Consider the following 24,925-nt stretch of genomic DNA (forward strand, 5'->3'; position numbering starts at 1 on the left):
AAGGGCAAGGGTAGTGGAGCTTCTGCTGAAGATGGGCTTCAGGGCGGTTGACATCTTTGCCCTGATCCATCCCTACGGTACGTCTGAGTTTGACATCAGTTTCGTTCGCCCAGAGGGCCTGGAAATCTTCTGGGGGAATTACGAGCTGGTGAAAAACGAGCCCGGCTGGCGAGACTTTGCCATCCAGGTGGTGTCTCGCCAGAACGGTATCAAGAAGGTGACCGTTTTGACTCGTAACGAGTCACTTTCTTGCTTTGACATCATGACGTGGCTCAGTAGGTACGGAGAGGTGACGGAGATGCCCCAAAAGAACAGGGATGAGCACGGCATATGGTCTGGGGCCTGGACGTTCATGGTCAAGCTGAAGCGTTCAGGAAACTCGGTGGCTCACATACCTTCTGCAGCCTTCCTCGGCAGGGATCGTATCTTGGCCTTTTACCAGGGGCAGCCGAAGCTCTGCCACAGGTGTGGCGACCCCTCACACTTGAGCGCCGCTTGTAAGACCTTGAAGTGCGCTCTGTGTGGGGGTCTGGGTCATCTAGCCGCCTCCTGTGCGGAGATTAGGTGTAACCTGTGTGGTGACCTCGGTCACCCATTTAGTCGCTGTCCGCGCTCCTTTGCCAATGCAGTCTCCGCCCCTACGGATGGGGGTCATGATGTGGCCTCCGGGGGTGAGGGGACCAGCAGAGGTGGAGGAGCTCAGGAGCCAGGGAAGAACCGGCAAAAGACGCCTGCGGAGCAGAGGCGTCAGGAGAAACGCAGACGGAGCAGGGAGCTGACAGGAGCACCTACAGCAGGTGGGTCGATGGTGGCCCCTGTTCCAGAAGCAAATCTCGCGGCTGAGGCTTTGAGGGACAGCGATTTAGATGAGGAGGACAGGAGGATCCAGAGGGAGGAGACCAACTCTGCAGATTCCTCTCACTGTGAAAGTGTGGATGGGGAAGGCAAGAGATGGCTAGAGAAACGGCGTAAGCTAGGTGCCACGAGGAGGAAACGAAGGGGGGATTCAAGATCTTCTCCCACCCCGGGCCAAGTACTGGAAGGAAAAGCCTGCTAACCTCCAGTTGGACTCTCCAATAGGTTCCGAGCCCTCCAAGACATCTCCCTCCTCTTCTGAGGGGGAGGCGGGGAGGGCAAGGTTCCTAGGGCAAAGGAAGGGTCAACAGGGGGCGCTGAGTCTCCACCTCGTGAAGGCATAGTTCCTTCCGGGGTGGAGGCTACTCTGGAGCCTGGAAACAAGGACGACGGGGTCGGGGGATCCCCTGCTATGGACACATCTGTGTCCAAAAAAAAGAAGCAAGGGGCTTTCCTCTGACCCCGAGGAAGCGGGTGTGAGGAAGAAAGCCGTCTAATTTAATCACTCATGATGGCGGCACCCACTCCGCTGACTCTGGCATCAATTAACGTTGCCAGCATTAAGTCGGATACGGCTAGATTTGCGGCCTTTGATTTTCTCGGCCGCGTTGAAGCCGACATTTTATTTTTGCAGGAGACCAGGCTGTCTGACTTGGCAGCCATACATAAGGCAAAAAGGGAGTGGAGGTCAGGCCCTTCCTACTGGTCTCTTGCGGCCGAGCCGTATAGCGGAGTGGCGGTACTTTTTACCGCAGCGGTTGAATGCCGACGAGTTATTGAATTAGAAATGGGAAGGTGCCTGATCTTAGATGTCCTCACAAAGGGACAAGAATTAAGACTTGTCAACATCTACGGTCCCCAGTCAAAAAAGGACAGGAAGAGTCTCTTTATGAGGATCAAGCCCTACCTTTTTACCAGCCGCCAAGTTGTCTTTGGAGGTGACTTTAATGCAGTCACAAGAGCCCGCGATAGGGGAGGCTCTGGAGACAGGCGGTTGACTTTTGACAGCATCGCACTTAATAGCATAGCTAACGAGGCTCGCCTGGTGGATGTCCACATCCGGCACACCCCAGGCCACGAGGGGTTCACCTATTATAGAGGTCAGAGCAGGTCTAGAATAGACAGGTTTTATTTGAAGGAGGAAGCCATCTCTTCACCAGTGTCCGTTGTTGAGGTGGAATTCTCTGACCACTGTCTAATATTGTTTTCTCTGAATGTTGCAGAGACCCCCCGGATGGGCAGAGGTTTTTGGAGACTGAATTCATCACTCCTGGAGGAAGCAGAGATAAGACAGTCCTTTGAGGATTTTCTGCAGAGCCAGGTACCATTACTGGATCTCTGTAGCAGTAAGTCAGAGTGGTGGGAGATGTTCAAGAGGAGGGCAGCGAGGTTCTTCCGAGAGCCCTCCAACCTCAGATGCCTGGACAGGTACCGCCTGTACAACGGCCTGAGGAGGAAACTCGAACATCTCGTTTCGACTGGAGGTAGCCGCGAGGAGATCTCCAGAGTGAAATCTTTGCTCAAGAAGTGCCAGTACGATAGACACGCATCCTTGGTTTTTGAGAGGGATTTCGGGAAGTACCGCTCGCCCGACCCTTACAGAAACTGTAGGATGTCAGTGAATAGTAAAGTGGTCACTGGACTGATCGATAGTACAGGATCCCTGAATCGATCCAGATCAGGGATTCTGGAGGTCGTCAGATCCTACTACTCGCAACTCTTGGGAAAGAGGGATCTAGATTCGGAAGTGATGTCGGCTTTCCTGGCTGAAACTGTCTCTGAGCCGGGGGTAGACACCTCTCTTGATGTTTTGACAGGAGAGATCAGAATAGAGGAAGTTAGACTGGCGATTGATGGGCTCCGGCTCAAAAAATCGCCAGGACCGGACGGACTAAGATCCGAGTATTATAAGACCTTCAAGGACCTCTTGAGTCCCCTCTTGACGGAGGTATTAAATGAGTGTCTTTCCTCGGGCACTCTGCCAAAGTCAATGAGGAGGTCAACTTTGATCCTTCTGTCAAAGGGTAAAGACTCGAGCCGTATTGAGAACTGGCGTCCCATAGCACTTCTCAATACGGACAGGAAGGTTCTGGCAAAAGTGCTGTTTAATCGGTTGGTCAAATTTGCACCCTGGCTCCTCTCGGGCGCCCAGCATTGCTCTGTTCCAGGCCGTAGCACCTTTAGCGCTGTTCTTGGTGTCCGGGAGGCAGTGGAGCAGGGTAGGGCTGGTCACTGGGAGGGGTACTTGCTGTCCTTGGATCAGGCCAAAGCGTTTGATCGGGTTAACCACGAGTACCTCTGGTCAGTCCTTCTGAGATACGGCCTGCCAGTGGGGTTTGTTGATTGGCTGCGAACATTGTATGCAGGGGCTGAGACTTTCCCGCTGGTGAACGGTTGGCTTGGCCGCCCTTTCGAGGTGGGGTCCGGTGTCCGTCAGGGCTGTCCTCTAAGTCCCTTGTTGTATGTGTTTGCGATAGATCCCTTCCTTAGGAGGGTTGATCGTGGACCTATAGCAGGGGTCTGGATGGACCGGGCGGTGCCGGAGGCTACCCTGAGGGCAGTGGCATACGCTGATGATGTCACGCTCTTCGTATCCTCAAGGGAGGAGGCGGAGTTTGTGGTGTCAGAGGTAGATGGCTACTCAGAGGCATCTGGGTCCAGGGTCAACTGGGATAAGTGCGAAAGTCTCTGGTTAGGAAGGGGGATCTTGTGTTTGATCTCCCGGACACTCTTCCGGTGCCCCAGACTTCAGCAAAAGTTCTTGGCATCAAATTTGGCCAGGGGGATTACCCCATGCAAAATTGGGTAGACAGGCTGGACGGTGCCACTCACAAGGTCAATCAGTGGAAGGGTTGGTCTTTAACCCTTCGGGAAAGAGTTAGCTTGATCAAAACATACCTGCTCCCTTTATTCATCTACCTGGGCAGCGTATGCATTTTGCCAGAGCCTCTCTGGACCCGGGTCTACAACCTGTTCTTCCTAATGTTGTGGGGGAACAGGTTGAACCTGATCAGGAGAGATGTTACATACCGCACGAGGAGACTAGGGGGGTTATCTATGGTCAACCCTGTGGTGTTTCTTGTAGACACCTTTTTTAAGATCAACATAGGCAACCTCTGGCAAGACAGGGCTCTTCCGTGGGTCTCCTCCTGCCGGGGATGGTTTCGGCCCTTCTTCCAGGAATGGGAGACAGGAGGGCGAGTGAAGGACCTTCGCACGCAGCACGGATATCTCCCGGCTTACGCTACCTTGGTTCTGAAGGTGATACGCCGGTGGGGTCTGGGGATGTGGGAGATCAGGACTCTGACGAGGAGGCTCCTCGACGAAAGAGTCCTGTTGACCCATTTCCAGAAGCCCCTGGCGCTCAAGGACTGCCCAAGTCGGGACCTGGAGGGAGGGTTACGTTTACTGAATTCAACCCGGGTCCCCGTGAAGTTTTGGGACTTGGCTTGGCGCTGCTTTCACGGGAGACTGTATGTAAGGGGTAACTTGAAGAGCAGGCCTCTGATTGACAGGGGTTGCCCCCGTCAGGAGTGCAGCGACGTGTTGGAAAGCATGGAGCATTTCCTGCTTCAGTGCCCCTTTAATACAGAGGTATACCAACGGGTAGGGGTCTCCATAGGCTGGCGTCAGCTGGCACACCTCTCCTATGCGGAGTGGGCTTATGGAGCCTTCAGAGGTCTTGGTGGCAGGGTCCGCTGCACTTTATTTCTAGTTAGCCTAGTGGTCAGGTTCCACATCTGGAGTGCACGGTGCCTGATCTCGACGGAGCTGAAAATCCTCCCCGTGGATACGGTATGTAGGAACATCCTGGGTGACCTGGTGAAGGTGCGTTCTTTGGAGTATGAGAGGCTGGGCACATCCAAGGCTTCTCTCCTATGGAGAGGGCTTGTATTTCGTTAGGGACAGTCTTTTCTTAATCTTCTAGGGGCAGAGTAGGGAGAGAGGAGGGACAGGATAGGGAGAGAGGAGGGATAGGGCAGGGACAGTTTTCCATGAAGGGTCAGACTGAGGGGCAGACTAAGGACAGTCTAGGGCAAATTAGGGAGAGAATAGGGAGAAAATGTAAGGGATAGTACATTGTGATGTCTGTGTCCGGCTTATCACCTCCAATCCCGGTGGGGGGCTGTGAGTGCACCATGAAGGTTTTTGTTTTGATTTGGGCAAAATGGAGTGAAGTAGGGCTGCAGGAGAGCCGACCTTAGGCTTTCGGGTTATGTTAATATATATCGTGTATGTCATGTATATTGGTTATTGTATGTTTATATGTATATATTCACGTTCTGGGTGGTAGTTAGGTTGGGTGGGGGGTTGGGGGGAGTGGTTTCACGCCTTGAGCCGTAGCCTGGCACGTCCCGAACATTGAACTCTGGGCACGGACTGGTGGAGCGGGCATGGCCCCCAGGCTGCGGCAGGCAGAGTGTTGTACAGTTTATATATTACAAAAAACAAAACCCTGGTGTGGCTGGGCACGTCCTGAACTTTAGAACTCTGGGCACGGACTGATGGAGCAGGCATGGCCCCCGAGCTGCACTGGGGACCCAAAAAAAAAATAAAAAAAAATTGAAAAACAATTTCTTTAGTTATTTTTGTATGCCGGTTGGCTTGGTCTTTATTTTCATATTTAGTTAATTATTGGTATATATATATATGTTATGTTTACGTTATTGCCTAATTTTGTTTATGATGGGGTCTCAGTGCGGTACGGCTGGACCTGGAGCTTTAGTTTTAGTTTTATCTTCTGGATAGCTGGATGCTCTTCTTTTAGGTATATTGTGTTGAGTGTGTGTGCGAGTGTGCGGCAGGGGGGAGGGGAGTCCAGACATGGGGTTTCTTTTGTTTGTGGACCATGGACTCTGGGTGAAGGGCCTTATCTCTGTATACGGTTGTATTATTATTATTTACTATTGTTACAGTTTGCTTTTATTGTTATGTTTTATACTTTTATAATAAAAGATCTACAGGATGTAACTCAGGAGCAGTACAGGATAAGTAATGTATGTACACAGTGACTCCACCAGCAGAATAGTGAGTGCAGCTCTGGAGTATAATACAGGATGTAACTCAGGATCAGTACAGGATAAGTAATGTACACAGTGACCCCCACCAGCAGAATAGTGAGTGCAGCTCTGGAGTATAATACAGGATGTAACTCAGGATCAGTACAGGATAAGTAATGTATGTACACAGTGACTCCACCAGCAGAATAGTGAGTGCAGCTCTGCAGTATAATACTGGATGTAACTCAGGAGCAGTACAGGATAAGTAATGTATGTACACAGTGACTCCACCAGCAGAATAGTGAGTGCAGCTCTGGAGTATAATACAGGATGTAACTCAGGATCAGTACAGGATAAGTAATGTACACAGTGACCCCCACCAGCAGAATAGTGAGTGCAGCTCTGGAGTATAATACAGGATGTAACTCAGGATCAGTACAGGATAAGTAATGTATGTACACAGTGACTCCACCAGCAGAATAGTGAGTGCAGCTCTGGGGTATAATACAGGATGTAACTCAGGAGCAGTACAGGATAAGTAATGTATATACACAGTGACTCCACCAGCAGAATAGTGAGTGCAGCTCTGGAGTATAATACAGGATGTAACTCAGGGTCAGTACAGGATAAGTAATGTATGTACACAGTGACTCCACCAGCAGAATAGTGAGTGCAGCTCTGGAGTATAATACAGGATGTAACTCAGGAGCAGTACAGGATAAGTAATGTATGTACACAGTGACTCCACCAGCAGAATAGTGAGTGCAGCTCTGGGGTATAATACAGGATGTAACTCAGGAGCAGTACAGGATAAGTAATGTATGTACACAGTGACTCCACCAGCAGAATAGTGAGTGCAGCTCTGGAGGATAATACAGCATGTAACTCAGGATCAGTACAGGATAAGTAATGTATGTACACAGTGACTCCACCAGCAGAATAGTGAGTGCAGCTCTGGAGTATAATACAGGATGTAACTCAGGATCAGTACAGGATAAGTAATGTATGTACACAGTGACTCCACCAGCAGAATAGTGAGTGCAGCTCTGGGGTATAATACAGGATGTAACTCAGGATCAGTACAGGATAAGTAATGTATGTACACAGTGACTCCACCAGCAGAATAGTGAGTGCAGCTCTGGGGTATAATACAGGATGTAACTCAGGAGCAGTACAGGATAAGTAATGTATGTACACAGTGACTCCACCAGCAGAATAGTGAGTGCAGCTCTGGGGTATAATACAGGATGTAACTCAGGATCAGTACAGGATAAGTAATGTATGTACACAGTGACTCCACCAGCAGAATAGTGAGTGCAGCTCTGGAGTATAATACAGGATGTAACTCAGGAGCAGTACAGGATAAGTAATGTATGTACACAGTGACTCCACCAGCAGAATAGTGAGTGCAGCTCTGGAGTATAATACAGGATGTAACTCAGGAGCAGTACAGGATAAGTAATGTATGTACACAGTGACTCCACCAGCAGAATAGTGAGTGCAGCTCTGGAGTATAATACAGGATGTAACTCAGGAGCAGTACAGGATAAGTAATGTATGTACACAGTGACTCCACCAGCAGAATAGTGAGTGTAGCTCTGGAGTATAATACAGCATGTAACTCAGGGTCAGTACAGGATAAGTAATGTATGTACACAGTGACTCCACCAGCAGAATAGTGAGTGCAGCTCTGGAGTATAATACAGGATGTAACTCAGGAGCAGTACAGGATAAGTAATGTATGTACACAGTGACTCCACCAGCAGAATAGTGAGTGCAGCTCTGGAGTATAATACAGGATGTAACTCAGGAGCAGTACAGGATAAGTAATGTATGTACACAGTGACTCCACCAGCAGAATAGTGAGTGCAGCTCTGGGGTATAATACAGGATGTAACTCAGGGTCAGTACAGGATAAGTAATGTATGTACACAGTGACTCCACCAGCAGAATAGTGAGTGCAGCTCTGGGGTATAATACAGGATGTAACTCAGGAGCAGTACAGGATAAGTAATGTATGTACACAGTGACTCCACCAGCAGAATAGTGAGTGCAGCTCTGCAGTATAATACAGGATGTAAATCAGGAGCAGTACAGGATAAGTAATGTATGTACACAGTGACTCCACCAGCAGAATAGTGAGTGCAGCTCTGGAGTATAATACAGCATGTAACTCAGGATTAGTGCAGGATAAGTAATGTATGTACACAGTGACTCCAGCAGCAGAATAGTGAGTGCAGCTCTAGGGTATAATACAGGATGTAACTCAGGGCCAGTACAGGATAAGTAATGTATGTACACAGTGACTCCACCAGCAGAATAGTGAGCGCAGCTCTGGAGTATAATACAGGATGTAACTCAGGAGCAGTACAGGATAAGTAATGTATGTACACAGTGACTCCACCAGCAGAATAGTGAGTGCAGCTCTGCAGTATAATGCAGGATGTAACTCAGGATCAGTACAGGATAAGTAATGTATGTACACGGTGACTCCACCAGCAGAATAGTGAGTGCAGCTCTGGAGTATAATACAGGATGTAACTCAGGAGCAGTACAGGATAAGTAATGTATGTACACAGTGACTCCACCAGCAGAATAGTGAGTGTAGCTCTGGAGTATAATACAGCATGTAACTCAGGGTCAGTACAGGATAAGTAATGTATGTACACAGTGACTCCACCAGCAGAATAGTGAGTGCAGCTCTGGAGTATAATACAGGATGTAACTCAGGAGCAGTACAGGATAAGTAATGTATGTACACAGTGACTCCACCAGCAGAATAGTGAGTGTAGCTCTGGAGTATAATACAGCATGTAACTCAGGGTCAGTACAGGATAAGTAATGTATGTACACAGTGACTCCACCAGCAGAATAGTGAGTGCAGCTCTGGAGTATAATACAGGATGTAACTCAGGAGCAGTACAGGATAAGTAATGTATGTACACAGTGACTCCACCAGCAGAATAGTGAGTGCAGCTCTGGAGTATAATACAGGATGTAACTCAGGAGCAGTACAGGATAAGTAATGTATGTACACAGTGACTCCACCAGCAGAATAGTGAGTGCAGCTCTGGGGTATAATACAGGATGTAACTCAGGGTCAGTACAGGATAAGTAATGTATGTACACAGTGACTCCACCAGCAGAATAGTGAGTGCAGCTCTGGGGTATAATACAGGATGTAACTCAGGAGCAGTACAAGATAAGTAATGTATGTACACAGTGACTCCACCAGCAGAATAGTGAGTGCAGCTCTGCAGTATAATACAGGATGTAACTCAGGATCAGTACAGGATAAGTAATGTATGTACACAGTGACTCCACCAGCAGAATAGTGAGTGCAGCTCTGCAGTATAATACAGGATGTAACTCAGGAGCAGTACAGGATAAGTAATGTATGTACACAGTGACTCCACCAGCAGAATAGTGAGTGCAGCTCTGGAGTATAATACAGCATGTAACTCAGGATTAGTGCAGGATAAGTAATGTATGTACACAGTGACTCCAGCAGCAGAATAGTGAGTGCAGCTCTAGGGTATAATACAGGATGTAACTCAGGGCCAGTACAGGATAAGTAATGTATGTACACAGTGACTCCACCAGCAGAATAGTGAGCGCAGCTCTGGAGTATAATACAGGATGTAACTCAGGAGCAGTACAGGATAAGTAATGTATGTACACAGTGACTCCACCAGCAGAATAGTGAGTGCAGCTCTGCAGTATAATGCAGGATGTAACTCAGGATCAGTACAGGATAAGTAATGTATGTACACAGTGACTCCACCAGCAGAATAGTGAGTGCAGCTCTGCAGTATAATACAGGATGTAACTCAGGATCAGTACAGGATAAGTAATGTATGTACACAGTGACTCCACCAGCAGAATAGTGAGTGCAGCTCTGGAGTATAATACAGGATGTAACTCAGGGTCAGTACAGGATAAGTAATGTATGTACACAGTGACTCCACCAGCAGAATAGTGAGCGCAGCTCTGCAGTATAATACAGGATGTAACTCAGGATCAGTACAGGATAAGTAATGTATGTACACAGTGACCCCACCAGCAGAATAGTGAGTGCAGCTCTGTAGTATAATACAGGATGTAACTCAGGAGCAGTACAGGATAAGTAATGTATGTACACAGTGACTCCACCAGCAGAATAGTGAGTGCAGCTCTAGGGTATAATACAGGATGTAAATCAGGATCAGTACAGGATAAGTAATGTATGTACACAGTGACTCCACCAGCAGAATAGTGAGTGCAGCTCTGTAGTATAATACAGGATGTAACTCAGGAGCAGTACAGGATACGTAATGTATGTACACAGTGACTCCACCAGCAGAATAGTGAGTGCAGCTCTGGAGTATAATACAGGATGTAACTCAGGGTCAGTACAGGATAAGTAATGAATGTACACAGTGACTCCACCAGCAGAATAGTGAGTGCAGCTCTGGGGTATAATACAGGATGTAACTCAGGGTCAGTACAGGATAAGTAATGAATGTACACAGTGACTCCACCAGCAGAATAGTGAGTGCAGCTCTGGAGTATAATACAGGATGTAACTCAGGAGCAGTACAGGATAAGTAATGTATGTACACAGTGACTCCACCAGCAGAATAGTGAGTGCAGCTCTGGAGTATAATACAGGATGTAACTCAGGATCAGTACAGGATAAGTAATATATGTACACAGTGACTCCACCAGCAGAATAGTGAGTGCAGCTCTGGGGTATAATACAGGATGTAACTCAGGAGCAGTACAGGATAAGTAATGTATGTACACAGTGACTTCACCAGCAGAATAGTGAGTGCAGCTCTGGAGTATAATACAGGATGTAACTCAGGAGCAGTACAGGATAAATAATGTATGTACACAGTGACTCCACCAGCAGAATAGTGAGTACAGCTCTGGAGTATAATACAGGATGTAACTCGGGAGCAGTACAGGATAAGTAATGTATGTACACAGTGACTCCACCAGCAGAATAGTGAGTGCAGCTCTGGAGTATAATACAGGATGTAACTCAGGGTCAGTACAGGATAAGTAATGTATGTACACAGTGATTCCACCACCAGCAGAATAGTGAGTGCAGTTCTGGAGTATAATACAGGATGTAACTCAGGGTCAGTACAGGATAAGTAATGTATGTACACAGTGACTCCACCAGCAGAATAGTGAGTGCAGCTCTGCAGTATAATACAGGAATGTACTCAGGATCAGTACAGGATAAGTAATGTATGTACACAGTGACTCCACCAGCAGAATAGTGAGTGCAGCTCTGGAGTATAATACAGGATGTAACTCAGGATCAGTACAGGATAGGTAATGTATGTACACAGTGACTCCACCAGCAGAATGGTGAGTGCAGCTCTGGGGTATAATACAGGATGTAACTCAGGAGCAGTACAGGATAAGTAATGTATGTACACAGTGACTCCACCAGCAGAATAGTGAGTGCAGCTCTGGAGTATAATACAGGATGTAACTCAGGATCAGTACAGGATAAGTAATGTATGTACACAGTGACTCCACCAGCAGAATAGTGAGTGCAGCTCTGGGGTATAATACAGGATGTAACTCAGGATCAGTACAGGATAAGTAATGTATGTACACAGTGACTGTACCAGCAGAATAGTGAGTGCAGCTCTGGAGTATAATGCAGGATGTAACTCAGGAGCAGTACAGGATAAGTAATGTATGTACACAGTGACTCCACCAGCAGAATAGTGAGTGCAGCTCTGGAGTATAATACAGGATGTAACTCAGGATCAGTACAGGATAAGTAATGTATGTACACAGTGACTCCACCAGCAGCAGAATAGTGAGTGCAGCTCTGGAGTATAATACAGGATGTAACTTAGGATCAGTACAGGATAAGTAATGTATGTACACAGTGACTCCACCAGCAGAATAGTGAGTGCAGCTCTGGGGTATAATACAGGATAAGTAATGTATGTACACAATGACTCCACCAGCAGAATAGTGAGTGGTATATCCACTAGTGTATGTGTATGTATGTTTGTGTGTGTGTGTGTGTGTGTGTGCATGTATGTGTATGTATGTTTGTGTGTGTGTGTATATATCGCTTTCCCTTTATCGTGCAGCGCCGCCCGTCGTGGTCCTGACCCCCGCAGACGCCATCACTGTGGAGCTGGGAAGCGAGAGGTCGGTGGGGTGTGAAGTCAGCAGCTTTTACCCTAAAGATATTAATATTTTTTGGGCGCGGCACGAGAGAAATTCTTCGGACTGTAAGGTCCTGCAGCGCGGAACCTGCACCGGGGGCGCCGACGCTAACGCAGACGCGACGTTCAATGTCACCAGTCACCTGACCTTGTACCCCACCATGGAGGATGACGGCTACCAGTATTCGTGTGTGGTGAACCACCGATCGCTGCGGCAGGACCTGAGGAAGGACTTCACCCTGACTGTAACAGGTGAATGGTACAGGGTGTAATATAAGGGATGTGGGCGGAGCCTAAGCCGCTCTCGCCGGCCGGCAGCGATCTGTGTCTTATCCAAGTGTCACTGCAAAATGAGCAGAGGGGGAGATAATCTGGTTATACGCTCCCAAATCCCACTCTTATATGGGGTATCCCCCCCCCCCCCCCGGGGCGGACCCCTGACTGTAGGCTCACGTCTGCATCTTTATGTGTTCCTTGTGATTGCAGAGCGAGAGAATAACTCCGCAAGGGTCACGGCTGCTGTGATCTGCACATTCGTCGCTGCGGCGCTTCTTTTCGCTGCTGGTGCGGTTTCCTATCAAGCGTTCAAAAAAGGTAAGGAAGGGGCCAGGTGGTCCGTAAGACATCTCGTCCAGAGCTGTTGGGTGGTCCGTGATGCCCACATGATCTCTCAGTCATCCGCTGCCCAGTTGGGGCTTACTATCTAAATTCACCTATTAGAATGTTTAGGGTGAGAAAGAAGACAATGCAGACATTGAACCCAAAACCCCAGTGCTGCAAGGTGCTAACCACTGAGCCAGCGGGTCGTTCACAGATTTACCCTCAGGTGCTAACCCCTGAGCCAGCTGGTCCGGTCAGTTTTACCCTCAGTATGTGCTAACCACTGAGCCAGCAGGTCGTTCACAGATTTACCCTCAGGTGCTAACCACTAAGCCAGCTGGACCGGTCAGATTTACCCTCAGTAGGCGCTAACCACTGAGCCAGTGGGTTGGTCACAGATTTACCCTCAGTGGGTGCTAACCACTGAGCCAGTGGGTTGGTCACAGATTTACCCTCAGTAGGTGCTAACCACTGAGCCAGTGGGTTGGTCACAGATTTACCCTCAGTGGGTGCTAACCACTGAGCCAGTGGGTTGGTCACAGATTTACCCTCAGTAGGTGCTAACCACTGAGCCAGCAGGTCATTCACAGATTTACCCTCAGTAGGTGCTAACCCCTGAGCCAGCTGGTCCGGTCAGATTTACCCTCAGTAGGTGCTTCCTAGTTGTGATGGCTCCTGGTCTCTTTGTTGTGCCTCCTCTTCCTACAGATCCCCCCACTATGTCTGAAATCACCGGGAACGATCAGCTCATTGACATGACCCGGACAACTCTGACTTGTTGCATCCTGAACTACAAGCGTAAAGACCTGGAGATCTCAGTTACACTGAAGAGACATGGAGTGGAGATGATCATCGGCACCTTGAGGCTCGGAGACCATCATGTTTCCTCAGACGAAGGCAATGATGGAGGTGGTAGTGTAGAGCGGCAGAGTCTGATGAACAGGGATGTCAGTCCCACAGAGGGACCCCTCCAGCTGACCATTAAGCCAAATGTGACCAAAATCAAACCCCGTCTTCTGCGCTGCGTTCCGTGGCGGAGACTTTCCTCTTACAACTGTCAGTGTTCTCTTCACATCACTCCCAGCTTCTCTGAAGACGACGGAGCGGAGTTATCTGTACACGTGACGCACTCGACCCTGGTGAAACCGGACCCTAAGAATAAAACGACCCTGAAGGATCCGGTCAGTAAGAAGAAAACCTTGCGTGTTGTCGGAGGTAAGACCAGGAACGGTGGGTCATGTCTGTATACTGTAACATCCACCTTACAAGAGCCGTTCGGCACACGTTACTCTTCTAGAAGCTGGTGTGACGGGGAGGATTGTCGGGGTGTTCCGGACGATCCACAGTCCCAGTTATCTGTGTGATCCCGCTCCCGGCCGCTCTCTACCAGTCAACACTCTCTCCTCTGGTGCCTTTCTCTCTCCAGCAGCGGTCCTTCTCTCTCCCTCAGTCCTTACTGTTAGCATCGGCACATCCTGGGTAGACGGTCCCGGACGAGCAGAAGGGAATCGCTCAGCTTCCTCCATTCTCTCCTCACATGGACGATCAATATCTGTGGGGTTTACTCGCTAACTGGCTTAGACTAGACTGCAGATAGTTCTGTCTTGCAGAGACTACCAAGCATAGCATCCTTGCAAACACATATATAAGACACCGTCACATGACACACAACATGATACATAACCCGGACATTAACCCTTTCAGTGCTGCAGAGGTGCAATACACATACCAAATGCACACTACATGTGTAGTCTACACCATAACATGATGTAGGGGCCCTGCTAACTCTGGGCCACCACACTGCCTGAACACTAGACCTGGGGTCTGCTGGAAGGCACAGGGCCTCTGCAGCAGCAGCACTACGTCGTTAGCATCTTGGGGGTTTTCCGGCGCCGCGCAGAACAACTTGTCACGTCAGATACGCCTGTTAGTAAACAGCTGTGATATCTCAGACCTTTTCTGCACTTTGCTCTAAACGCTCGTTGTGCCCTTTTGACATTTTGTCCACATTCATCAATTCGACGTGACTTAGAGGAGCCGCGCGGTTATAACTTTGGCGCCGCGTTGTGCTGCGTTAAGACTGAACAATTATGGGTCAAAAAATAGCAAAACCAAATGAAAGTGACCGATAATAATCAGTCATCTGAAACACGAGCCGATGCAGGCGGACCAGGGAGAAGTGCGCACTTCTCGTTCGTCGTTCAGTTTAGCAGGACTACCAATCATCGTTGGCGCGTTTTACTTCTGGTTACGTTTAATGACCAGAATGTGAAGCACTGAGTGAGAAGTCGGCGATCGCAGGCGTCGCACCGCTTAGTGGCGTCACACGCTCGTTCGCTCACACGAGAATCGTCTCATCTGGCCAGTAGTGTAGAAAGGTAAGCCGAGTAATCCCGCAGATAGGAGACCTGGTAATGACTAACAAGAAAGAATGGCGTTACGGGAGCCTCCAATCTGACGAGGATCCTTCATCAGGCCTCTAACGAGACGCATCCGAAGAATCGTATAGGTTGACGCACATAAAGGGGCAGACAGTGTGATACAGAACACTTCAACCACAGCGTTTACTCAACAGCTCCTCTTGTGTAAATGAATCATTAGTTTGTGACCTGGGCGGGATTTCAGTTTTGATCAGTGCTGTTGGTGGGGCTTCTGTCTTGATTGGTCACCTGGGTGGGGCTTCTGTCTTGATTGGTCACCTGGGCGGGGCTTCTGTCTGGATTGGTCACCTGGGCGGGGCTTCTGTCTCGATCGGTGACCCGGCCCCCGGGCTTCTGTCTCGATCGGCGACCCGGCCCCCGGGCTTCTGTCTCGATCGGCGACCCGGCCCCCGGGCTTCTGTCTGGATCGGCGACCCGGCCCCCGGGCTTCTGTCTGGATCGGCGACCCGGCCCCCGGGCTTCTGTCTGGATCGGCGACCCGGCCCCCGGGCTTCTGTCTGGATCGGCGACCCGGCCCCCGGGCTTCTGTCTGGATCGGCGACCCGGCCCCCGGGCTTCTGTCTGGATCGGCGACCCGGCCCCCGGGCTTCTGTCTGGATCGGCGACCCGGCCCCCGGGCTTCTGTCTGGATCGGCGACCCGGCCCCCGGGCTTCTGTCTGGATCGGCGACCCGGCCCCCGGGCTTCTGTCTGGATCGGCGACCCGGCCCCCGGGCTTCTGTCTGGATCGGCGACCCGGCCCCCGGGCTTCTGTCTGGATCGGCGACCCGGCCCCCGGGCTTCTGACTGGATCGGCGACCCGGCCCCCGGGCTTCTGTCTGGATCGGCGACCCGGCCCCCGGGCTTCTGTCTGGATCGGCGACCCGGCCCCCGGGCTTCTGTCTGGATCGGCGACCCGGCCCCCGGGCTTCTGTCTGGATCGGCGACCCGGCCCCCGGGCTTCTGTCTGGATCGGCGACCCGGCCCCCGGGCTTCTGTCTGGATCGGCGACCCGGCCCCCGGGCTTCTGTCTGGATCGGCGACCCGGCCCCCGGGCTTCTGTCTGGATCGGCGACCCGGCCCCCGGGCTTCTGTCTGGATCGGCGACCCGGCCCCCGGGCTTCTGTCTGGATCGGCGACCCGGCCCCCGGGCTTCTGTCTGGATCGGCGACCCGGCCCCCGGGCTTCTGACTGGATCGGCGACCCGGCCCCCGGGCTTCTGTCTGGATCGGCGACCCGGCCCCCGGGCTTCTGTCTGGATCGGCGACCCGGCCCCCGGGCTTCTGTCTGGATCGGCGACCCGGCCCCCGGGCTTCTGTCTCGATCGGCGACCCGGCCTTCTGTCTGGATCGGCGACCCGGCCCCCGGGCTTCTGTCTGGATCGGCGACCCGGCCCCCGGGCTTCTGTCTGGATCGGCGACCCGGCTCCCGGCCTCTGTCTCGATCCATGATCTGAGTGAGACCTCGGCAGGCTACTAATGGGTCGCTCCTCCTAGGTGTTGCCCACGGCTGCATTTAACACATAACAACACATCAGACTGAATTCTTTTTCGGGGTCAAACACGTCAGAAAAGACCACAGCTGGTGGCGATAAGTGGAGAATGTGCCGCTGGGAGAGCCGCAGGAATGTTCACCCCATTCATGTTCTCTTCTTTTAGTTCCTCCAACTCTATTGAAGATTGTCAGTCCGGCGTACGTGAGGCATGGCGAGCTGACCACGCTGACCTGTCCCATCATTGGGTTTAAGCCCAGGTCTTTGCAGATAACATGGCTAAGAACAGATCGGGACGGCTGCGAGACAGAAGTCCTAACCTGGGAGTCTGACAAGGGGAGCGACATGAAGAGTGAAAACCACAAAGTCATAGAGAACGAGAATGAAGACCATTCCTACAGCTTCCAGAGTGCCTTAACCATGAGGCCAAGTGTGGCGGAAGATGGCGTCCAGTACACCTGTAGGACCTTTCACCGCGCAACCGGAAAAGAGGCAAAACAAGCACTGAACATGACGGTTACAGGTGAGAGGGATAAGGGGTATAAGGCCATCACAGGTGAGAGGTACGGCGGAACATAAGGGCATTAAAGGTGACTTGTATGGAGGGCGGGGTCTAAGGGCATTACTGGTGAGAGGTGAATGGGGTATAAGGGTGTTACAGGTGAGAGGGACAGTGGTATAAGGGCATTACATCTATTATACCCAGGACTGTAACAAGGGGGCGCTCTAATAACTATGTACAGATATATATGGGGTCAGTACAGAGATCTCTCCCATCATTTATTATACCCAGGACTGTAACAAGGGGGCGCTCTAATAACTATGTATAATATATCAGGGGTCAGTACAGAGATCTCTTCCATCATCTATTATACCCAGGACTGTATACATAGTTATTAGAGCGCCCCCTTGTTAGATATATCAGGGGTCAGTACAGAGATCTCTTCCATCATCTATTATACCCAGGACTGTAACAAGGGGGCGCTCTAATAACTATATATAGATATCAGGGGTCAGTACAGAGATCTCTTCCATCATCTATTATACCCAGGACTGTAACATGGGGGCGCTCTAATAACTATGTATAGATATATCAGGGGTCAGTACAGAGATCTCTTCCATCATCTATTATACCCAGGACTGTAACAAGGGGGCGCTCTAATAACTATGTACAGATATATATGGGGTCAGTACAGAGATCTCTCCCATCATCTATTATACCCAGGACTATAACAAGGGGGTGCTCTAATAACTATGTATAATATATCAGGGGTCAGTACAGAGATCTCTCCTATCATCTATTATATGTAGGGCTGTAACAAGGGGGCGCTCTAATAACTATGTACAGATATATATGGGGTCAGTACAGAGATCTCTCCCATCGTCTATTATACCCAGGACTGTAACAAGGGGGCGCTCTAATAACTGTGTATAGATATATCAGGGGTCAGTACAGAGATCTCTCCCATCATCTATTATACCCAGGACTGTAACAAGGGAGCGCTCTAATAACTATGTATAAATATACCAGGGGTCAGTACAGAGATCTCTCCATCTATTATATCCAGGACTGTAACAAGGGGGCGCTCTAATAACTATATATAGATATATCAGGGGTCAGTACAGAGATCTCTCCCATCATCTATTATACCCAGGACTGTAACAGGGGGGCGCTCTAATAACTATGTATAATATATCAGGGGTCAGTACAGAGATCACTCCCATCATCTATTATACCCAGGACTGTAACAAGGGGGCACTCTAATAACTATGTATAATATATCGGGTCAGTACAGAGATCTCTCCCATCATCTATTATACCCAGGACTGTAACAAGGGGACGCTCTAATAACTATATATAGATATATCAGGGGTCAGTACAGAGATCTCTCCCATCATCTATTATACCCAGGACTGTAACAAGGGGACGCTCTAATAACTATATATATATACAAAAGGGATCAGTACAGAGATCTCTCCCATCATCTATTATACCCAGGACTGTAACAAGGGGGCGCTCTAATAACTATGTATATATACAAAAGGGATCAGTACAGAGATCTCTCCCATCATCTATTATACCCAGGACTGTAACAAGGGGACGCTCTAATAACTATATATAATATATCAGGGATCAGTACAGAGATCTCTGCCATCATCTATTATAACCAGGACTGTAACAAGGGGACGCTCTAATAACTATGTATAATATATCAGGGATCAGTACAGAGATCTCTCCCATCATCTATTATACCCAGGACTGTAACAAGGGGGCGCTCTAATAACTATGTATAGATATATCAGGGGTCAGTACAGAGATCTCTCCGATCATCTATTATACCCGGGACTGTAACAAGGGGGCGCTCTAATAACTATGTATAGATATATCAGGGGTCAGTACAGAGATCTCTCCCATCATCTATTATACCCAGGACTGTAACAAGCGGGTGCTCTAATAACTATGTATAATATATCAGGGGTCAGTATAGAGATCTCTGCCATCATCTATTATATGTAGGGCTGTAACAAGGGGGCGCTCTAATAACTATGTATAGATATATCAGGGGTCAGTACAGAGATCTCTCCCATCATCTATTATACCCAGGACTGTAACAAGCGGGTGCTCTAATAACTATGTATAATATATCAGGGGTCAGTATAGAGATCTCTGCAATCATCTATTATATGTAGGGCTGTAACAAGGGGGTGCTCTCTACATCTAGAGGATAGAAGGTTTCTACAACATAGAAGGGGTTCTTTACTGTAAGAGCAGTGAGACTGTGGAACTCTCTCCTGAGGATGCGGTGACGGTGATACGATATAAGAGGTTCTGGGTGCCTTTCTTTAGGGTTACAATGTTACGTTATATCACTAATTACTGAGGAGGGTCGTGATCTGGAGATTAATCTGATTGCCCTTAAATTAGGAAAATTGGGGGGGCGTGGCTAGCAAGCAAGATGGCCGGACGCAACTGAGCTGAGCTCCCACAAGGACACTCCAAATCCTGGCAAAATCCTGCAATAAAAGACACCACAGGACCGCAAACACCGCTGGAGGACAGTAAAGACCTCCCTGCTAGCTCCGGGGACCAGCGACGCCGGAACACAAAGACCCCGCTCCCAGAGACAGCCCGATCTGCAAGCTGGCGGAGATGGACCTGAGCCGCGGCGAGGAATCAGCCAGGACCGAGCAGACCTGCACACCCACCTCCTGAGCGCCCGCGTGGAGGGAGACCGGCGAGACGAGCAGCAGAAGCAGCACCCGACAGCAGCAGCGGGGAGCAGAGACACATCTGAAGCCCCGGAGCCCGAGTGCCAGTGGGGGTGAGGAGAAGGAAGGTACACGGGGAGGGGGTAGCCGGCGACATAGAGGTCGTCCTACTGCAGCCCAAATACCTGCATGAAGGCAGATAGAAGGGGTGAAAGCCGGAATCCCTCCCAGCGGACACCCTCATAGCTAACACCCTGTAACAGGAGACGAGCGCCATTAGCAGGGCAGAGAGAAAACGCGGGGAAAAGGAGACGGGCACCAAAACAAGAACCCCCTGCCTAACTATACCGCCAGTCATACATTGCCTGCCTGTGAGATTCCCCAGTGTTTACAAGACGCAGAAGGTACCCCTCCCCATATATATATATATATATATATATATATATATATATACCACAAAGACCAACATAACAAAAGAAATACCGTCTGCAAGAGGCAACATCAAAGCAGGGATACAGAGGAGCTACTCTAGAGGGAGACACTACCCTATAAAACAAGCTGCAAGGCATAATATAGTGTAACCCAGTGCACATACCGGCTGACCACAGAGAGCAATAGCTTCTAAAGAAATATAGCATCTGCAGATACAAGATAAGCAACTCTGCCACATAAACTGGCTGATCACAGAGAGCAACAGCTTTAAAAGAAATATAGCATCTGCAGATGCAAGACAAGTAACTCTGCCACATATCCTATAATATATAAACGGACTGTATGGGCTCTTTCAGATATCCATTATAATAAAGCTCAGAGGGTATAACTCCACCAACAGATACAAGATACCAGCTGTCAGCAGTCATGAGCGCACGCAAAAAACAATCCTGCACTGGATAAACTAAAAGAGGACCGATAACTCTGGAATACCGCATAAAATGGCTAAATCTACGCCCGCTAAAGTCAGAAATACTGATACAGAGCAAGAGCCTGCGCCAACACTGCGCCAACACTGCGCCAACTACCAGAGGCCATTAATGCCTGCAAAACATCCCTGACGGGGAAAGTAGGCGTTAATCTGATCCATCAGGACCTACAAAATGTGAGAGGACGTCTGAGGTGGAGGAGAGGGTACAGCCGCTCACAGCCAAAGTGCAAACAGCAACCCAAAAAGCCCATCTATGCCACTCCAAAACGGACGATTCGGAAAATCGTCTACGACGAAACAACATCTGCATTATCGGCCTCCCGGAGAGCGGAGGGCTCATCCCCTGAAACCTTCCTACCACAATGGCTGAGGGCCACACTGGGAGAGGATGCATTTACAGCCAGGTTCACAGTGGAAAGGGCCCATAGAGTACCTACAAAACCACCTGCACCAGGCGCACCCCAAGACCACTACTGGCACGTCTCCTGAACTGTCGGGACGGAGACACCGCTCTGAGACAAGCGAGACTGAAGAGCCCCATCACACAACAATGCAGCGGGGTCAGTACTGAACTGCAGAAACAGCGAGCCGCGTTCATAGAAATTCAAACAACGAGACATTCCATATTCCATGGCGGATCCGGCAAGACTGCGGATTGTCTCAGAGGGGAAAGTAGGATTCCCGCACACGCCTGAAGAGGCGGAGGAATGGCTACAAAAACAAATGGAAGGCTACCAGAGGGAGAGTACCGATACAAGCAGGAGAAGAAGAGGGGAAACGGGAGACCCCAACAGAGACAGCATTGTGTTATCCTGTAGGAGAAGAAAGCTGTCACTGGATGCTGAATTATGATAGGAGGTGGAGGGGGGAATGACATGTCTATACTCATGCGGTCTAGGGGGGGGGGGGGGGAACAGCGGGCGACCACAAATAGAATACGTACGTAATAACTGATAAGTAAATACATAAGCTTAAATGGATGCTCGCCTGGACCTCGCCTGGACCTCGGCTGGACCTCGGCTGGACCTCGCCTGGACCTCGCCTGGACCTCGGCTGGACCTCGCCTGGACCTTGCCTGGACCTCGGCCGGGGTTCCCCCTTCATCTATTGAATGTTAGAGCGTCTATAACAAATGTTTAGTAGTATGGAGCAGGAGGGAGGAAGGAGGAATAGAATCGCCGTCTGGTAATCTGCGGATTTTCTGGTATAAGCTGTTTGTGTTAATTCAGGTTATGTTCACTCTAGATGTTTTGGTATTTATATTCCTGGACTGACACCAGATATCCGTTATTACACTTAACAAACGATAACAATACAAAGATGTATTATCCTACTATACAAACCGGTGACCATAAATGTCATTGGATGTATGACTTGGAATGTGCGAGGTCTGGGTACCCCAGCCAAAAGACCGGCGGTACTCTCCCACATCAGACAATACAACCCCCACATCAGACAATACAGCCCCCACATCAGACAATACAACCCCCACATCAGACAATACAACCCCCACATCAGACAATACAGCCCCCACATCAGACAATACAACCCCCACATCAGACAATACAACCCCCACATCAGACAATACAACCCCCACATCAGACAATACAGCCCCCACATCAGACAATACAGCCCCCACATCAGACAATACAGCCCCCACATCAGACAATACAACCCCCACATCAGACAATACAGCCCCCACATCAGACAATACAACCCCCACATCAGACAATACAACCCCCACATCAGACAATACAACCCCCACATCAGACAATACAGCCCCCACATCAGACAATACAGCCCCCACATCAGACAATACAACCCCCACATCAGACAATACAGCCCCCACATCAGACAATACAGCCCCCACATCAGACAATACAGCCCCCACATCAGACAATACAGCCCCCACATCAGACAATACAACCCCCACATCAGACAATACAGCCCCCACATCAGACAATACAACCCCCACATCAGACAATACAGCCCCCATATCAGACAATACAGCCCCCACATCAGACAATACAGCCCCCACATCAGACAATACAGCCCCCACATCAGACAATACAGCCCCCACATCAGACAATACAGCCCCCACATCAGACAATACAACCCCCACATCAGACAATACAGCCCCCACATCAGACAATACAACCCCCACATCAGACAATACAGCCCCCACATCAGACAATACAACCCCCACATCAGACAATACAACCCCCACATCAGACAATACAGCCCCCACATCAGACAATACAGCCCCCACATCAGACAATACAGCCCCCACATCAGACAATACAGCCCCCACATCAGACAATACAACCCCCACATCAGACAATACAGCCCCCACATCAGACAATACAACCCCCACATCAGACAATACAACCCCCACATCAGACAATACAGCCCCCACATCAGACAATACAGCCCCCACATCAGACAATACAACCCCCACATCAGACAATACAACCCCCACATCAGACAATACAACCCCCACATCAGACAATACAGCCCCCACATCAGACAATACAGCCCCCACATCAGACAATACAGCCCCCACATCAGACAATACAGCCCCCACATCAGACAATACAACCCCCACATCAGACAATACAGCCCCCACATCAGACAATACAGCCCCCACATCAGACAATACAGCCCCCACATCATTGGTTTACAGGAGACGCACCTAAATCCAGACAAGACAGACTATCTCAAGAGGTCCTGGACCCAGTGGTCCTGCCATTCTCTGCACACCTCCTACTCTAGGGGCGTTTCTCTTTTGGTCCATCGTACTTTACGATGGAACCCGATAAACACCCGTAGAGACCCAGAGGGCCGATTTGTTTTCGTGTACGCCGAGATCAACGCCAAACAATACGTTCTCTTATGCATCTATCACCCTCTGCGTGATAACATACATGTACTACAAGCGGCGGTCATGTTCGCACACCAATACCCGCCAGCGGAAATCATATGCATGGGAGACTTTAATCAAGTTATGGACCCAGTAAAAGATAGATTCACCATACAACAAGCATCCCCGGCCACGCGTGAATCCCCAATGAAACAGATGTACGATGGGGGAGGATGGATTGACTTATGGCGCTTTAAACACCCCGAAGCCTACGAACACACATGCCACTCCCCGGGTAGAGGATCCCTCTCCCGGATAGATTACATATTCGGATCACCAACACTTACTCCACACCTAACATCAATAATACACGGTCCCAGAGGAACATCGGATCACAACCCGGTCCTGCTCACACTACAAGTCCCAGGACAATATTTCCCTCCCACTTGGAGGCTCCATCCCTTCTGGTTGAAGCTGCTGGGAACACAAGAATCCCAGACCAAATAAATGCATTTCATCAAATACATGAAGAAGAAATGCGAGAAACACTAAAGTGGGACACGATGAAGGCATATGTTAGAGGCGGCTTTAGATCAGCAATAACAGACATTAAGAGAACAACTTCACAAGCCGATCTTCTGATAGAACAGCAAGTAGCTGAGGCTGAAAAGCAATATACTACAAACCCCACAGACACCAACAAAACCCAATGGCTAGGACTGGTCCGCCACTACGAACACCAGCTACACGGAAAACCAAAAGGAAACTCTTTACTAAACAATATTTCAGTCCGGCCAACTATTGGCCAATCTAGTCAAACAGAACGGACAATCTAACTCCGTACCTAAAATCCAAACGACGGATGGCCGGCTGCTGACGGAGGCCCAATCCATTGTAACAAGACTCAGAGTACTACACCAATCTGTACACCTCCTCAAATAGCAAGTCAGTGACTGAGAATGTAGAATACCTGGGAAATACAACCTTCCCAGCCCTCACGACGGAACAGGTGGAGCTGCTGGAGGCCCCGATAGACATAGAGGAAGGTCAACAAGCTATAGAAGAAATGTCATTAAATCCCCCGGCCCGGATGGCATCCCGTTAGAGGCGTACCGGAAGTATGCAGGCCAATTAACACCAATCTTACACGATGTTCTGCGGTGGGGATATAATGAAAACTCTTCCGCCCTCATTTTATGAGGCATCAATAATAGTGCTGATAAAACCGGGCAAAGACCGACTCATATGGACCCAACTGAATGCGACTCATATAGACCCAACTGAATGCGACTCATATAGACCCAACTGAATGCGACTCATGTAGACCCAACTGAATGCGACTCATATAGACCCAACTGAATGCGACTCATATAGACCCAACT

At 49.5% G+C, this 24,925-nt stretch overlaps 1 protein-coding gene across 2 annotated transcripts in view; it reads left to right on the forward strand.

The window, feature by feature from the left end:
* Positions 1–24,925, forward strand: part of NCR3LG1 (natural killer cell cytotoxicity receptor 3 ligand 1) — a 67,787-nt gene that overhangs the window by 17,369 nt on the left and 25,493 nt on the right. The window contains exons 3-6 of one of the 2 annotated variants that reach the window (XM_066583714.1): positions 11,963–12,292; positions 12,527–12,634; positions 13,349–13,855; positions 16,718–17,074. In XM_066583714.1, coding sequence (XP_066439811.1) covers positions 11,963–12,292; positions 12,527–12,634; positions 13,349–13,855; positions 16,718–17,074 — 1,302 coding nt within the window. The remainder of the gene's footprint in view (positions 1–11,962; positions 12,293–12,526; positions 12,635–13,348; positions 13,856–16,717; positions 17,075–24,925) is intronic. The other variant, XM_066583715.1, reaches the window with a different exon arrangement.

The sequence above is a fragment of the Eleutherodactylus coqui genome, chromosome 11 (assembly GCF_035609145.1).
Source record: "Eleutherodactylus coqui strain aEleCoq1 chromosome 11, aEleCoq1.hap1, whole genome shotgun sequence".
Lineage (NCBI taxonomy): Eukaryota > Metazoa > Chordata > Amphibia > Anura > Eleutherodactylidae > Eleutherodactylus > Eleutherodactylus coqui.